A 17,664-nucleotide genomic window follows, 5' to 3' on the forward strand; every position below is an offset into this window, starting at 1 on the left:
TTCAGGCCCTGGAGGCAGCCAGTTTACCTGGAATCTTGGTCCTGCCATTTCTTAGCTGCAAGACCTGAGACAAGTGATAGCCTCTTAACAGTCTCATGTGCAAAATAGAGTAGTAGTCTGTGCCTCAAAGGGTTTGGATGGTCACTTGAATAATTCCATACATGTGAAGTGCTTGTCATCACATCTGGCTTGCAGTATTAGCTATTTCATTAAGTAAAGAAGTATTTGTGCTTTGCAATTTTCTTCTTAAGGCTGTTACTAAAAGTAATAGAATTTTTAAATCTCTTGAATATAGTCAAAAACATTTTTTTTCCATGAAAAAAACTTAAATAACTTGAGTGGTTTGGACAGTGATCCAAATATGTGCTTTTATAGCGCCAAGAATACATCCAAAAGTAAATCTTAACTTTACAGTGTTTTTTTTTTCCATGTAACTATTTTGAATAAGTATTATATTCACATGGCTCAAAAATGAAAAACAGGTATCCCTATTTCTTGTCTCCTTCTAGAAATATAAAAATACATATGTTCCAAAAATGAATAGATACTGTTTTAACACAATTGGTGCTGTAGCATGCACACTGTTCTGTACCTTGCTTTGTCCATCTCACAGCATATTTGGAGATATTTCCTTGTAACAGTCCCTTCCTTTCCACATGTTTCTTTTCTCTGCATGTTCACATTCTGCATCTGGTTGATTGCTTCCTTCTGGCATTGCTTAACTTGTTTCCATATACCTGTATTTTCTATAAATTGGCATTTAGCATATTCCTGAGTCCAGGTTAACATTTCCAATTCTAATGTAAGATTATTGATATCTCTTTGCTTAAGTTGAAAATTTTGTTCCTAAAAATGTTAACATAATCATGTATTTGTCTTATACATTATACACGTTTCCAAATATTAGTACCAATTTTACTGTTTTTATTTGTTTGTTTTCTTCTTTCTTTCTTTGGCTGTGCTATGAGGCTTGTGTGATCTTAGTTCCCTGCCCAGGGATTGAACCTGGGCCATGGCAGTGAAAGCGCCAAGTCCTAGCCACTAGACTGCCAGGGAATCCCCCTGATTTTACTGTTAACTATAAGACTTCTTAATGCAGAGTTTGATTTCTTTGTGTTTCTTTTTGTCCTTAAAATACACCTCATTAGCAGTACACAAAGTACTATGTTTTAAAATTATTTGAAATTGTTCTTTTCTCTGTGTGGTTATGCCACCAACTTAATATATAGTTTAGTATCTTTTGTTTTCTTTTCCTTTCAGTTTCTAGGGACTACTTTTCTCCTTTTGATGAAACTTTGTTTCTTTAATTATGTAAAACATTTGCATGGCCCAAAGTCAGAACAAAACCAGGAACACGATGAGAGAATCTTGCCTTCATTCCTGTCCCCCCAGTACTGTTGTCTTCCTCCCCTGTAGGTAATCATTTCGATTAGTTTTGGGCTTATCTTTCCATTGTTTCTTTTTAAAATTTTAAGTCTGTGTGTGTGTATTTCCTCTATTATACAGGAGATATCATACATTATATTCTGTTCTGCATCTACTTATTTTTACATACGGCGTTCACTCCATCTTACTGTGTAGAGTTCATACTTCCTTCCTTTTACAATTGCACAGTATTCCACTGTGTAGATAGATGTTAATTCAAACTTTATTGTCCCCTAGTAATAAATATTTGGGTTGTTTTCAGTCTTCTGTCACTATAAATAAAGCCACAATGAATAAATAGTTTAATGAATATGCTGTTTCATATCTCTGCCAGCATATCTTTGGGATAAATTTCTGGAAGTGGGATTGTTGAGTCCTGGGAAAAATGCATATGTAATTTGGTTAGATACTGCCAAATTCTTCATAAATCTGATACCATTTACATTGCCACCTACAGTGTATATTCATACACAACAGAATGTATTGTCAAATGTTTGGATTTTTGCCAAACTGACTGTTGGGAAATGGCATCTCACTTTTCTTTTAATGAGCGATGTTGTGCATCTTTTCTGAGGGCCACTTGTGAACTGTCTGTACATATATTATGCCCATTTTCTATTGAGCTGTTGATCTTAATTTTTAGGATCTCTTTTTCTTGTCTTTTTTTAAGAAGATTTAATACAAGGAATTTTAAAAAATTTTTATTTATTTTATTTTTGGCTGTGTTGGGCCTTCGTTGCTGCGCATGGGCTTTCCCTAGTTGCGGCGAGCGGGAGCTACTCTCCTTTGCGGTGCGTGGGCTTCTCACTGCGGTGGCTTCTCTTGTTGCAGAGCACGGGCTCTAGGCATGTGGGCTTCCGTAGTTGTGGCACACAGGCTCAGTAGTTGTGGCTCACGGGCTTAGTTGTTCCGCGGCATGTGAGATCTTCCCGGACCGGGGATCGAACCTGTGTCCCCTGCATTGGCAGGTGGATTCCTAACCGCTGCACCACCAGGGAAGTCCCAGGATCTCTTTTTCTGATAAAAGTTGCCAGTGTTCTCCTCCAGTTTGTGATTTGTCCTCTCACTTTGCTATGGTATTTTGTACAGAAAACTTAAAAAAATTTTATATAGTCAAATTTATCAATCTTTTACCCTATTGTTGTTTTGGATTTTGATTAAAAACATTTCCTCTACAAAACAGAAACAGACTCACAGACATAGAAAGCAAATTTATGGTTACCAAAGGGGAAAGGGATAAATTGGGAGTATGAGATTAGCAGATGCACACTACTATATATAAAAGAGGTAAACAACAGGGATTTAATATAGCACAAGGAACCTATTATATTCAATATATTGTAACAAACTAAAAAAAAATTTTTTTTTCTACTCTGAGGATATAAAGGAAGTCATTAAGATCACCCCCCACCACCACCAATACCTATGTGATTTCATTTACTTTTATATCTCTGATTCACTTGGAGTTTTTCCTGGTATTGCATCCAGGTTTTTTGGATTTTGGATTTTTCCTATATGGCTACTATATGTCTCAACACCATTCATTAAAGATGGTTGATCTTTTCTCCACTGCCTGATTTTTTTTTTTGTTTGAAGAGCTACATAATCTGTTACGGATTTACAATATTAGTATCCTGTTAATGGACGTTTAGCTTTCCGATCTTTTGCTTTACGGTGTTGTGGTAAATAATCTTGTGTGTATGCCATTTGCGCCATATCCTCCCACCAGCATTGACTAGAATGGCAGTGTCTGTTTCCTCTTAGTCTCACCGACATATTTTCAAATCTTTGAATTTTCCCAGCCTGAGGTTAAAAAGGCTATGTCTATATATTTAATTTGCATTTCTCTTACCATGAATGAGGTTGAGTATTTTTCACATGGAACCATTTGTATTTCCTTTTCTGTGAATTGTCTCTTTATCCTTTGCCCATTTTTCTGTTGCAATCTTTTTATTTTACAGATGAGGAAACACAGACCCAGAGAGGTTAATAACTAGAAGTGAGAGGGGAAAGGGGACAGGGGGTAGTTTGTGCAGATCCGGGAATAAATCCCAGATTTCTGATCTTCGGAGGAGGTGCCTTTCCCGTTTTGCCACATTCTGTTCCAGAACTCATCAGTATTGTTGGGAATAGCATTTGCAAGTGAAATTCTTGTGGGTTATATGAGAATCCCTAAATAATTGTTTATAATTGTAGTGCCATTTCATCGACTTGAATGTTAAAAAAAGAAATCTTTTCTCAGGCTCTGAGCCATCTTTTCCCTCACAGACAAGTGTCATTATCATGCATTTCGATTTGGACTCTGGTTAGAATTGACTGCTTTGTTTTTACTTCTAGGATTACTTTAATTGGAAACTCGGGCTATGACTTCTTTTGTTCATCATTTCAAATGTGTTAGGTATTAACTTGATCTCATACTTTTTTAGTAGAGAAGATCATCTTTTAAAGCACTTAAAAATCTGTTGATGGGTTAGAAAAGAAAAAACTTCAGCATTAATATTACTCCTTTAAAATCTTCTTTCATAAATTTTATTAATTTTAGAGCCAAAGTATAAAACAGGAATAAGAAGATTAAAATACAATTATAAACACTACTGGATTAAAAAATTCTAAATCTTAAAAAACTGAATTGTTTAGAGATTATTTTATAAACATTAATTGAGAAAATTTTCTGCCTTACTTGATTATATCTTTGAATTAACGATAAACCAGACATATACGCTGAGGGAATAAGAGTTCAGGATTTGTTGACCTATGTTTTTTGTGAAACTTCAGCGAATTCTCACTTAACGAATATGAAATTGGTGTTCTTTAGGGAAAGGACCAGGGAAAAAGAGAGGCCCAACTATCAAGATATCTGGGGTTCAGGTTAATGTGAAATCTATTATCCAACATGAAGAAGAGTTTGAGATGCTGCATAAATCTATCCCTGTAGACCCTGAAGAAAAAAAAAAGTGAGTATAATACATGCCCATGCATGGGTGGTTGTGCCATTAGAAAACAGATTTGAAGTTACAGTTATGTGTAGTTATGTAGTATTTTCATTATTTTTTCTCTAACATACCAGAGTGCTTTGCTCATTGGTGTTTATTCCCAAATCAGAAAGACCCTTCCTCTAATGTCCTCCTGCTTTGGAAATCTTTTCAGATACTGCTTAACCTGTCGTGTCAAAGCTGCACATTTTGATGTCGAGTGGGGAGTAGAGGATGATTCTCGCCTATTGCTGGGAATTTATGAACACGGCTATGGAAACTGGGAGCTAATTAAAACGGATCCAGAGCTTAAGTTAACTGACAAAGTAAGTATTTCTGTGATGCTGGAGATGTCTAGAAGATTTGTTGTATAATATTTTTATATTGATTACTTACTTTTAACTATTTTCTGGGGGGTGGGGATCAAATTGGAAATTAGAACAATAGTAAATTCCTGGGATTTCTTTATCCCTGGAAACATTACCATCTTTAGTGGACTGTGGCACTATTTCAGAGATGACAATTATAGCCAGGTGAAATTTTTGGGAAATTACAGGAGAAGCCTTCAAATTCTGATTTTTCTTGTAGGTCAAATCTCATTGCAACAAATACCAGGGTAAGATTATTAATAATAAGAGCATTCCTTGGCCTTAGTTGTTGGCACTTTCTTTAACGATATTTGAAACAGCCATATTTCAGTTCTACACATGAAGAAAGAATGAGCCATACCTTGGTATTTTTTGTAATGGAATTAAACTGTGGCTGTACTTCTCCCACAAAATCGAGCCTCCCACCCTATCCGTTGCACATCAGGCTACCAAGTATAGTAAGGCCGTGCTCAGAGCTGTAAGCAGGGAAAGCTGGCTCAAATTTTAGTAGGATGCGCTCCATGTTGTGCTCCTGGCAGGGCTTTTCCTGGCACGTCAAACAATGCTCATCCCAGGTGCAATGTTCTCAGAGGGTGACAGCACCCTGCCATAAGCACTGAGACCAAATCCAGTCTGGCCTGAGAGGTCCAGCTGTGTCCTGGCATAGCTCAGTGCTTTCCAGCAATGCTCTAAGAAGCATTTTCAATCTAAAACGAAGCTTTAACCTAGCTCCAGGGATTCCCTGCTCCTGGAAGGAGGAAATCCACGACGGCTGGGATGCTCTAGCAGATGAAGCCAACAAGCCCCTCCTACCTGAGTTGTTCTACCCTGTTAACAGCACAGGTAGGAGCCAGTGGGAGAGCTGGATTTCTCCATCCCATTTTGTAAAACGAGAACGGCTCATAAGGGATTTTCAGTGACTGGGAGCCATGGACATGAGATAGGATCTGAGGCTTTATCTGTATTTTGGGTGGTGGGGAGGGAAAGGACTGCTCAGTTGTTTGTCATCTCTGTTTATCCTGATCCACTAACCGGGCCGTGGGCCGTGGCGGGTACTTCTCTTCCTTTCCTGTTGAAGATCCTGCCAGTGGAGACAGATAAGAAGCCCCAGGGAAAGCAGCTGCAGACCCGAGCGGACTACTTGCTGAAGCTGCTCAGGAAGAGTCTGGAGAAGGAGGGGGCCGTGACGGGCGGGGAAGAGGTGAGTGCAGCTGCCAGCCGGGCACCGTCCAGGGGTCTGAGGCTCCAGCCCTGCAGGGTTAGGTAGGGGAAGAGATGCCCTCTCCAGGCATCTCCACAGAATGCTAACCCTCTCCTTGTCAAGTGTTGGTATTGAGGTTCCAGTAATGATGGTTTGGTTGGGTGATGATAGTAATGTTCATTTAGTAATTGACCTAAACATCTTGGCATTCTCCTCAAATATTGCCTCAAAATAGTCCTCATTTCTCCCAGTGCCACTGGTCTAGACATACTGTTGCTGTATCTTTATGCTCCTTCCTCAATTTTGGAATATAGTTCTCAGTACTGCGTGAATATCACTGGGTTTGCCTGTTGTTACAGCTAATACTTGGCTACTTGTAATCATGGGTCCCAGGGAATAAATGGGTAATTAGGATACACAGTTAATTCAGAAAATGGACTTCAGTTACAGTTGCCTTACTTGCTCAGTGAAAAATTTCAACCGAGTTACTAATGGACTCATCTGAGCTTTAGCTTTTATTTCCCCAACTTTTCATTTCAATTCAGGCTTAAAAAGATGAGAATCACAGTTAGGAGATACTATAAGTTACAGCCAGTAGTAGCAGCCTTTGTGTGTGCATGTTCCTTAAGTGCTCTTAGAGCTATGCCATTTGTATCAATTTCCCTATATTATAAAGAAAGCAAATTTTAGAAAAAATCCAATCCCATACCTTGTCCTTTTTGCGTAGTAGTGTCATAATTAATGTCATTCTTCACATAGTATGTTGAGGATATTCTATAAGTTAGGCTCTGGGGAGATAGATTGCATCATGTTTGTTTTTTTGTTTTTTTGTTTTTTTTTTGCGGTACGCGGGCCTCTCACTGCTGTGGCCTCTCCTGTCGCGGAACACAGGCTCCGGACGCACAGGCCCAGCGGCCACGGCTCACGGGCCCAGCCGCTCCGCGGCACGTGGGATCCTCCTGGACCGGGGCACGAATCCGTGCCCCCTGCATCGGCAGGTGGACTCCCAACCGCTGTGCCACCAGGGAAGCCCCTGCATCATGTTTTTACTTGTTTAAATTACTGTATCTGTTTGAGTAGATGAACACCTTTTCATTATTTTTAGATATAACATGCTTCTAGTTTTTTTAACGTTACTCTTATTTTATATATTATCTTTATTTATATCTTTGTACATAAGGGTTTTTTTTCTTCTTTTGAATTTTATCTTTAGATTGAATTCCAAAAAATGGAATCAGTAGGTTCAAGGATATGGATGTTTTTGTGTGGCATAGGAGATTTATATAGTTTCTTTTTTTCTACTTCAGGTAAAATTGGTTGCACTCCTTTGAATTTTCTCTGAGTTTCCTTGTTTGAATTATATGGCTGCTGCTGTTCCAAAGAATCATGATGTTATTTGGTCGTGCTTTTGACGGACTTGATTTATCATCATTTTCTTACCCTTTCCAGGCCAAATTAAAGAAGCGGAAGCCTCGAGTAAAGAAGGAAAACAAAGCACCGAGGCTGAAAGATGAGCATGGAATTGAGTTTTCATCTCCTAGACACTCAGATAATCCATCAGAAGAGGGAGAAGTAAAGGTATGAGGCTGGATTTCAGTTGAGATTATTTTTAAGTTACATTTATTGTGCCAACTGGTATAAAATTATCTGAAATGTGTTTGGTTTACATTCCAGAGTAGATAAAATAAAAATAGAAACTATGTTATGTCTTTGCTTAACCTGTGAGAGAGGAATATAGTTGTTCATTTAAAATCAGCAATTGAAAATTCATAATAGAAGTAAATTCATAATGGAAGGAAATGAAGGGAACCATGCAAATTTCAGTGATAAATGGCAATTGACACTCAGCCTCATTGCTGGGAGCGATAGGGAGTGGTGGAGACTGTGGTTAACCAGGGAGCTTGTGCCTAATATATAGGGGCAGCTGTTATGCAGTTCATTGTTGGGCCAAACAAAACTCATCTGTGGATCAGGTTTGGCCCAAGGCCTGTCAACTTGTAACCTCTGGTCTAAGCAAAAGGAAAAGTAACTTGCTAGCATTCAGTCTGTTGTTTCTGTGACTGAAAACTTTATGGGATTTTATTTTGTTACTCTTCAAGTGTAATTGCCCTTTGAGGTTATTTCCAGGAAGATCAGCAGTGGGTGTGTGAACTAGCATGGATTTGAGTCAAGCATGCATGAATTCAAATACTAGCAACCTTACCAATTACTACCTGGCAGGTATATAACCTCTTTGTTCCTCAGTTTTTTCCATCTGTGAAATGGGAATGATAATGCCTGTGTTGAAGGGTTGCTATGAGAAATAAAGAGAAGATGTAAGTGAAGAGCATCTGCCTCTACAGGCTTCACTTTAAGCAGATAGCTTTAAGGCTGTATGCTTGAGAACATGCTTCTGTGGACACAGTGATGAACCATTGGGAGCAGTGCTTTTTTTTCTAGAAAGTAAACGAGGAAATGTAAAGTTTGTGGCAAAAGCTCATAACCTTGTTTGTTTTCTAGGATGATGGCTTAGAAAAAAGTCCAATGAAAAAGAAACAGAAGAAGAAAGAGAACAAGGAGAACAAGGAGAAACAAATGAGTTCTAGGAAAGACAAGGAAGGGGACAAGGAAAGGAAGAAATCAAAAGATAAGAAAGAGAAGGTATCGATGTCATTCTGCTTACTGAGATGCCTGCAGCCTTTGAAATTCCCTTCTAGGATTTAGAAGTAGAATGGGATTTGAGGGCCCTGAAATAATTGTCATTTTATGAGTATATCCCAGAAGGAAGGATGGGGCTGTCAGGGGGATGCCTGCACCTCTTCCTGCAGAGAGAGGGGAGTGTGTGAGTTCTTTAATATAGAAGCCTTTATTTGCTCTTTTATTACACACTTCAGAGGGGGTGTTGGAATGAGACAGGACAGGTAACTACTTGATACATGTTCTCAGACTCATGGTAGAAAAGCACAGTCCACAGATGAATCTGAATATGTGAAATACTATCAAATACTATCAAGAGTTAAGCTTTTGGAGTAGAAATGGGTGAAAGCCCTACTATTATTATATAATCTTCATGTTGGGGTTTTATGAAGTTCATTCCAAACCACAGAATTCTGGTACAGTGTTGCATCTTGCTGACTTCTGATGAAATTATTTTGCAATTAATCTTTAATCATTGTTAAAACATACAAACAAATAACTGCCTTAATTCCACCATCCAGTCATAGCTCTAACAGATTTCTTGATGAGCACCTTTGGAACTTTTTTATTATGCATATAAGAACAAATATAAAATAAAAATCAGACCAGACTGTTTGGATAACCTTTTCTCCCCACTTAGCAATATATCACAAACAGCTTTCCAAGTGAATAAATAAAAGTTAAAATCATTTTTAATAGATAAGGAAGATTTTGTTTGATTATAACATTTTGGAAACAATTTTAAGTTTCCCATATTGAAATTGCTTTCAAATTTCTAATGTTATAAACTGTATTGTAACAGATACCTTTCTTTGCATCTGTGCTTCTGCAGAAAGGTATTCTTCTTTTAAGGTGAAATATTTAAAAAATAAAAGCACAAAGAATGATTTAGCCAGCATCCATGTGTCCACTACCCAGATATTGCAGCTGTTGTTAACATTTTTCATGTTTACTTCAAGTGGGTTTTTTTTGGGCTACTGTATTTGGTATCCATGCACTCATTACTGGGACTCCCCTCTGTTTCTTCTCCCAATTTCATTGCTCTCCTCCCTCTTCTGTCCTCCGTAACACTGCCCTGAAGTTCGTGTGGAACCTTCCTGCCCATGTTTTTATACTTTTACTACATATTACATAATCGTAATCAAAGCGTAGTATTGTTTTATGTTTTTAAATGTTCATACATAAAATTTTTTATATGTATCTCTGTCTCCATCCTTCTGCACCCTTTCATGGATAAATGAACTTTACCCATGTGGATTTATGTAAATTTCAGTCACTTGAAATATTTTAGTTAATACAGTTTCCAAGATCAAAGTGTACTTTCATTTTGAAGTTGCTACAAGCTACTCTGTGAGGGCTCTGCCAATTCACAGTCTTAACCTCTTGATGACATTTTCATGCATTTTATGGATTAGGGAATAGAAGCCAGAATAGCATTGGTGAAGCTAAAATTATAATTGGCTCTGTTTAGAGACAGAAGTGGGAATGACATATGATTAAACCGTTAATAGGTTTGGCTTCATGATGTCTCAAAACTGAGGCCATCCTGTGTACCCACTTGTAGTGATGTGACATAGCTGAGAAGTCCAAATTGCAAGACAGGAGTACACAAATGACAGTGATTCCTTGTCACTCTTTTTTAAAAGCCTAAAGGTGGTGACGCCAAATCTTCAAGTAAATCAAAGCGATCTCAGGGTCCTGTCCATATTACAGCGGGAAGCGAGCCTGTCCCCATTGGAGAGGATGAGGAGGATGATCTGGACCAGGAGACGTTCAGCATAGTAAGTCTGAAGTTGAGGAATTCTGGGGTCTGCAGCCACAGTGCTTGCTGCGGCTTTGCCTTTCATAGTTCCCGCCACACAGCCTCAGTCGGGCTAGGCAGCATGACCTGAGACAAGGCTGGGGTCCTGGCTGCGGGAGCTGGAGCGGTGGCGAGCAGGGCCTGTCTTATGTGTTCCCGTGTTGTGGGGCTAGGAGCCAAGACGTGGCCTAGGATGTGGTTCATCTCCTCATAGGAGACAGGGCAGGTGAGGGGAGGAGTCATGGACCAAGCCTTGTATGGGGTGGAAACAGGCCAGTGCGTCCTCAGGGACTTAGGCCCTTACCGGAGCTGCATGTGTATATTTCATTGTGTTGCACTCGCTTCCCTTCCCCTCCTCTCTTGAGGTCTTTTCCCTTCCCCAAACTTTCACACATCACTGTTCACTTGAATAGTTAATTTAGTCTTAGAGAGAAAGTGATCTTCCAAATCTCAAAATATTCCTGCTCTGGGGAAGCAAAGCATAGAATTTTGACCTCATCCTGTAAGGCAGTCTTCTCTCTTTTTACCCTTTTTTTCCCCGTGTTCCCAGAAACCTGTATGCATACGTGTATATTTTTTTCTCTTCGCACTTATCTCATTTTTCTTAAATCTCTTTACTCTTCTTCCTGTGAGCTCTCTGAGGGCAAGTACTGTGTCTTATATAAAGTACGTAGATGTAGATGTACATCTACGTACGTAGGTGTAGATGCTAGAAGTAGCTCAATAAATGAGTAAATGAATAAATTCATTACACAACCAGCTCTCTGATCTGTTTCCTGCTTCTTCCTTAGCCCAGTGTTTCAAAGAGAAAATCATAACTAACGCTTCTGTGGTACCATACTATTTAAAAAATTGCTCTTATACAACATTGTAAATCAACTATACTTGAATTAAAAAAAAAAAAAGAAATTGCATTTACATACTGGCTCATTTACTCTTGTTTTTATATTATGATATCTTCTAAAAATACAGAAAAATTTCAGGAATGTAATAGGCATTGATAGAGGTACCATCAAGTTTTGTCAGGTCTGAATTTTTTAAGGCTCAGGCTATAAAGTTGAAGCTTCTGGTCATGGTTTGTTACCTCCCTAGAAGTGACCACAATTCTAATTTCATTGTAGATCAAATCGTAATTCTCATGCGTGGTTCTAGAGTTTTACTACTTAATGTCTCTAAAGACAGTAAGTAATAGCTCATATAAACAGCCAGGCATTATTAGTGTGCTTTTTGTGTTTTTTCTCCACAACAACCTATGAGGTAGGTAATTATCTCTATTTTACCCCTTAAAAAATAAGGTGAGGAGAGTTAAGTAACTTGTCCAAGATGTAGAGCAAAAATTTGAACCTATCAGTAAATGCCACACTGTGTGTATCCTGTAACTTGAGTTTCCTCCCTCAGCATGTACACTTTTGAGATTTATCCATGTTGATAGTTATGTCTCTGATTTCAGTGTTTCATATTATTCTGTTTTATGACTTCCACGATTCATTCTTTCTCCTATTGATGGACATTGGGGTTTTCCAAATGTTTACTACTACAAATTGGCTGCAGTGAAATTGTAAATATTTTCTTATACACATGTGTAAGAGCTTCGCTCATGTGTAGCTTGAGCAGAAATGCTGGGTGTTTCTTTGGGTCTGCACATCTCCTGCTTTTAGATGTTGTGGAATTAGTCTTCAAAGTGATTGTAGAGATTTGCACTCTTTCCAGCAACGAATGTGAGTTCCAACTGCTTCCCAGTCTTGGAAACACTTGGTAATTTCTACCTTCTTAATTTTTGCCAATCTAAGAGGTATGATCTATTGACCAGTGGTGCTGTTGAACATTTACTTTCATATTTATTGGGCATTCATGTTTCTGGTGAATTGCCTTTTCACATTCTTTGCCTGTTCCAGGTAATTTTTCTCTTCTTACCTTTTCTATAGGAATCCTGTATCCATTCGCAATACTAATCTTTTATCTGTTACAGTCATGTATCTTCCAGTTTATTTTGTGTACTTTTAAAAAATTTAAGTACAATACTGAAAAATAAATCGTAAGCATATAGATATGGAAATTATCACAAAGTGATGGAAGTTTGTCAGATTTTCACTCTTCTGAAGTTACATGGACATGTGCCTTAATAGTTCCTTATTTTAGATACTTAGTGGCTGACAACCATGCCCTACAGGTCAGAGAAAGTTTCTTAAATTATTTTGTGATAATTTCCTCCTCAGTTCTTAATTTTATCCTACTTTTTGGATGTTGAACTTTGGGGGTGGTCCCTAATATTATCTTAAACTTTCTTGCATTTCTTCTTTTCTAACTCTACTTTCTTGGAGATCTCCTCAGCTTTATCTGCCATTATTTCTTTTGAGGTTTTCATTTCTCTTGTCATGTGTAATTTCCAAGATCTTTTTTCCCCATATGGTTCTCTGAATGTTTTTATATTTCTCTTAGATTTGTTTTCCGTTGCTCATGTTAGATATTTTTCAAATGGCTTGGTAATCCTTGGTTGTCTGCTCGTATCTAAGAGTAGGGACTAAACATCTGATTGGAAGCTCTGAACATGTGGGTTGGGCTTGATCGACTTTGAGAGTGTTCTCTGTAGGGTGATCTGGCTGGGCTGCTTCCTTGGAAAACTTCCAGTGGGGAGTCAGCATCATTTGGTTCTTCCTCTTGGGTGGCCGGATTTTGGGGACGAGAATCCTCCAGTCTCCTGACTGGAGGGTTAAGGCCTGGCTTTGTTCGTTCTAGAATCTGAGAGGCAAAAAATAAATAAATAAAAAGACTGGGCGGTGGCTTATCTAATATGTATATATTCATACAGTGCTATTCTCAGTGTAGTAGCCTTGCCTCTCAACTATGCCTGTGTAGCCCAGTTCAGAGACTTTTCTTTTATCCTCTCCAAAGAATAAACCTCCATATCTTTTGTCGGGCAGAGTTGGAAGTCTGGGCGTCTATTATAAATCTGTTCCTCTTAGGCAGTCTTAAAAAAACAAAACAAAACAAAACAAAATCCTTATTTTTAGCCCTCATCCCTACTTCCAGAGATACTAGCTAGCCTCTGCAGGAATTGCAGTATAAATCAGGTTGGTTCTCAGCTCTTTCCACTGCTGGGTTAGGATTTCATTGTCTCAGGTCTATTGAGTCATTTCGCTTGCTGCCAATATTTTGTTGCTGTTGCTTCCTCTCATTTTCCATGTCTTTGTGGGCTTATCTCTTCTTATGGCGATTTCTTTACTGTTGTTTTAGTGGATGGGGAGGGGGAGAAAAAGATTCTTATGTTCAGTCTACTATCTTTGTCTGGAAACCTTTCCCTCAGTTTCTTACAAGTCTAAAGGACTTGTAAATATTTTATCCTGTAGTTTTAGATAGTTTGTGATGGGAGGTTTTCAGGTTGGGTCTATAATTTTGCTTCTCATTTATCTTCATAATGGCCTTGGGAGATTATCATGCCCCTCTTGCAGATGAGGAAACAGAGCAGCGTTTTGAGAGGCCAAGTAAGCTGTAAAAGTCATCGCTCTGAGCGATGGAGCTGGGACTTGAACCTCAGGTTTTTCCGACTCTAACATTTATACTTGTTCCCCTGCCATTACCTGCTTCTCCTCTAGTGATTATGTGGCCTGGGGGGCGCTGTGTGTTCTCTGGGAATTTAGGGCCCAGTAAGCACAGCTGAAGCTGTCTTTGCTGCAGATGTTTTATGTCTCTACTCTTGGTCTGTTCCAGTGTAAGGAGAGGATGAGGCCTGTGAAAAAGGCACTGAAACAGTTGGATAAACCCGACAAGGGGCTCAGTGTACAGGAACAGCTGGAGCACACCCGGAACTGCCTGTTGAAAATCGGGGACCGGATAGCCGAGTGCCTTAAAGCTTACTCAGACCAGGAGCACATCAAACTGTGGAGGAGGTAAGCAGCCACAGCCTCGAATTGCCTGGTTTGATTTGATGACAAAGTGTGTGTTAGGGGCTCTGTTTTGTTTTATGCAACATGACACAGCCACCTAATGAAGTTTTTTTTTTCCCAGCAAAAGCAGTCTATTAGCAGCATACCTGCAGGCTTCAGTTTTCTTTTGCTGAAATAGGCCATTCCTCTGAGACCAATCTTTTGAATGGGTAGGATGATGTCATTATTTTATGAGAGAAATACCGTGATACTGGATTTGCTGGCCTGTGCTCAGAATAAAGACTCAGTCTTTAGACCTGGAAGGGATAGAAACCATCTATAATTTCACTACTTTACCCATCTCAGGTTAATATTCAGAGATAATATAATAACTAATTGGTTAGTTCTCTGCTAACCTCATGAGAGGAAGCAAAGGCTAAAACCACCAGAGCTATGAGTTCTCTTCTCTTTAATAATTGAAGAGCTCTAGTAGTAATTTGGATTAAGGCAGTTAATCCAGAACTTCAGTTTGTAAAGCATTATGACTTACATATATTCAAAGACAATTGTAACATTAAGTCTCTTTCCATACTCCACAGGTACGTTGAACTCATATACTGATAATTCATGGTTAATGAAGTATCTTTGTATAATATACCTAATATCAGTGGATTGGCTTTTGAGTGAAAAAGAGATTTAAGAAAACCTTCTGTCATGATGCTATCCATAGCATGCTTCACACCCGTTAAAAAAAGAAGATCTAAGTTTTGAAATGTGGCTTGACTTTCCTTTTACACTGTTCCCAAACCAGATCCCTGTATCTAGCCATCTGGCTTTCTGTAACGAAAATGCATCCTAACGTATAGATCCACGAAGCGGGGCTGGATACTGTGGTCCTGGACTGCTGTGTGGTTCATAAGCAGTTCCTTGCCCACTTGTGAGGAACTGTCCACGATGAAGTGGTGATTGGAAGATCAAGTATAGTAGGAATTCCAAGAAGGAATAAGCACATGCAGAGGAGTAGTGAGGGAGGGAGGTCTTCTGAGGGCTGGGCAGGTACACTCGAGCCGGCATGGAAGAGCAGAGTGGACCTGCTTAGGTGAGGAGAGGTCTCAGGCTTCAGCAAAGCCTTGAAAGTGGGACAGTGAAGGGCCTGGGAGGGTCTTAGGGTTTAAAGGCAGTTCGTTAAGATGACTGAAGCCCTATTACAGAAGGCTTTAGAAAGGCAGGCAATGGTTTTCCACACTGTGCAGCAGGTTTACTTGTCCGGAGCCAGGGCAGCATCCTCTGAGTGGCATGGCACGGTGTGATGTGACTGCTCTCCAGGAAGTGTGGGAGGATGTGAGCCTTCCGTTCCAGCTCACGGAGGTTACCTGTGACTCCTTGTCCTACACACCCGTTTTACCAGTCACTCCCCTGTTGACAGTAATGGCATGCTAGAGTGAGTGCAATGGAATTGGAGGAGAAGAATCCCTTGAAGTTTTAAGGTAGAAATGACAGGCCTTGGTGGTGACGACCGGGAGGAAAGAAGGGGCAGCAAGGCAGAGGTGCCCAACTGTACATAGATCCCCACCTGGGATATGGCGGTGATGACATTGCCCGGCAGAGTCCAGGGAGTGCAGAAGGTGGAGGAAGACATTAGGTCCGGAGTCCTAGGTGCCAGTGAAATAAATTAGAGGGGTTTTAGCTGTGAGACAGACCCTCGTCTCCAGACCCCTAGGTCAAATTCTATTGACAGTAGCATTTAAAGGTGTGTTTATTACTGTTGCCAAGACCTGAAAGATTATTTCTGTAACTTATTTTCTATACTTGGAGAGTATTCCACAGCAAAATTCAATAACTTGCCATCTATAAAGAGCATAGTTATTTTTAAAATCCTGTAATTCACCAAAACAAATTTTTTTTTTTTAAGGAACCTATGGATTTTTGTTTCCAAGTTTACAGAATTTGATGCTCGAAAATTGCATAAGTTATACAAGATGGCTCACAAGAAAAGGTCTCAAGAAGAAGAGGTAAAATACAAACTTCATCCTAATTCATACAAACAGATAAAAACCATTTACACAGAAAAATTCCTTAATTACTGTTTTTTTCCTGAGGAGATGATCATAGACTCATAGGTTGTTGGTGCTAGAAAGGGCATGGGTTCTCTGCCCTTACTTTGCAGATGGAGGTCTAGGTCCAAGAGGGGGTGCAGGAGCCCACCACAGCCCAGCCTGTCTTGGATGGTGGGCTCTTTCACTGTGTTAGCTGTGCAGTTTCTCCACATGTTCCACGAGTAGTCAAACTAACACTTAAGACCCGATGGGTAAAATAGCCAATGTATTGGAACCAGACAGTGTGGAAATTCTGACAAGGAGTTGTTCCTCTGTGTTCTTACATCCTGGAATCATTTATTCACCAGGGCTTTTCTTCCATATGCACATGTCTTATGGTAGCTTATAAATGTGGCTCCTGAAAGATAACAGTTATGGGCAGCACATAATTTTTCTGTTCTTTTCTGGGCCACATGTACTTGGTGTCCTTCCAGCTTTTGTACGTAGGGTCCCAACCGCTCATGTAAAGGAGCAAACACGAGAAGGTGCCCAGAAGCTGCCTCCCATTCTTTGGTGGAGGGGCATGGGCATGAAGTGATTTGGCCAATGCTGCAGGGGCAGCGTTCCTTGTTCAGGCATGTCCATTTGCAGATCTGGTGACTTGTCACGTGGGCCCTACCCCAATTAGCCATGTAGCGCCAGTCTAGGAACATTTAATACCTCCTTCACTACCATGTCAAGGCTGAGGTCTTATGTCTCTCATCCCCTCCTGTATCCTCAGCACCTGGAATGGTGCCAGGCGCAGGGCAGGTGCTCAGAAGTATTTGTTGCATGAGCATATCCTGTGCCCAGCACTGTGCTGAGCTGTGGAGGAGCACCCTCAAGTGGTTTATAATTTAATTTTACATGGAAGAATATGGTAGAACAGTAATATACAGGAATAATATAGTAATACTGCTGAATGTTACTGTGAATTTTAAACATTGTAAAAAGTCTCTGAAAGAATAGTCAGGAAAAGCCCCAGGAGGGAATGAAATGGTTGGGGAAAGGCCCTCTAGGAAAGAGTGAAAGTTAGGATGAGTGAAGTTGGGCAAATGATGTAAAGGGTAAAGGGCTTCATTAGTCTAGGTATCAGAAGTTAGGATAAGGTGAATAATCAAAGTAGTGGTCCCACTAGTTGGGGTTATAGTATACATTCACAACCTTTCTGGAGGACAGTTCAGTAAGATTTACCAAAAGACTAAAACATGTAATTCTCCTTCTAAGAATTTAGTCGAAGGAGATAATTAAGGGTTTAAACATGATTATATGGAAATGACTCG

General features: G+C 39.6%; 1 protein-coding gene and 1 long non-coding RNA gene across 7 annotated transcripts in view; both read left to right on the forward strand.

The window, feature by feature from the left end:
• The window catches only part of CHD2 (chromodomain helicase DNA binding protein 2), a 126,184-nt gene that overhangs the window by 85,373 nt on the left and 23,147 nt on the right, over nucleotides 1-17,664 (forward strand). For all 6 annotated transcript variants that reach the window (XM_027083152.1, XM_027083149.1, XM_027083148.1 and 3 more), the window contains 8 exons: nucleotides 4,241-4,379; nucleotides 4,573-4,723; nucleotides 5,844-5,966; nucleotides 7,416-7,544; nucleotides 8,466-8,606; nucleotides 10,289-10,423; nucleotides 14,152-14,330; nucleotides 16,219-16,318. In XM_027083152.1, the coding sequence (XP_026938953.1) occupies nucleotides 4,241-4,379; nucleotides 4,573-4,723; nucleotides 5,844-5,966; nucleotides 7,416-7,544; nucleotides 8,466-8,606; nucleotides 10,289-10,423; nucleotides 14,152-14,330; nucleotides 16,219-16,318 (1,097 nt within the window). The remainder of the gene's footprint in view (nucleotides 1-4,240; nucleotides 4,380-4,572; nucleotides 4,724-5,843; nucleotides 5,967-7,415; nucleotides 7,545-8,465; nucleotides 8,607-10,288; nucleotides 10,424-14,151; nucleotides 14,331-16,218; nucleotides 16,319-17,664) is intronic.
• LOC113607637 (uncharacterized) lies at nucleotides 10,432-13,197 on the forward strand. Its single transcript, XR_003428008.1, has 2 exons — nucleotides 10,432-11,113; nucleotides 11,144-13,197. It is a non-coding gene; the product is annotated as an uncharacterized LOC113607637 (long non-coding RNA).

This window comes from Aethalodelphis obliquidens, unplaced genomic scaffold (assembly GCF_003676395.1).
Source record: "Aethalodelphis obliquidens isolate GAN/ISIS:26980383/991018 unplaced genomic scaffold, ASM367639v1 scaffold49, whole genome shotgun sequence".
In the NCBI taxonomy this organism is placed as follows: Eukaryota; Metazoa; Chordata; class Mammalia; order Artiodactyla; family Delphinidae; genus Aethalodelphis; species Aethalodelphis obliquidens.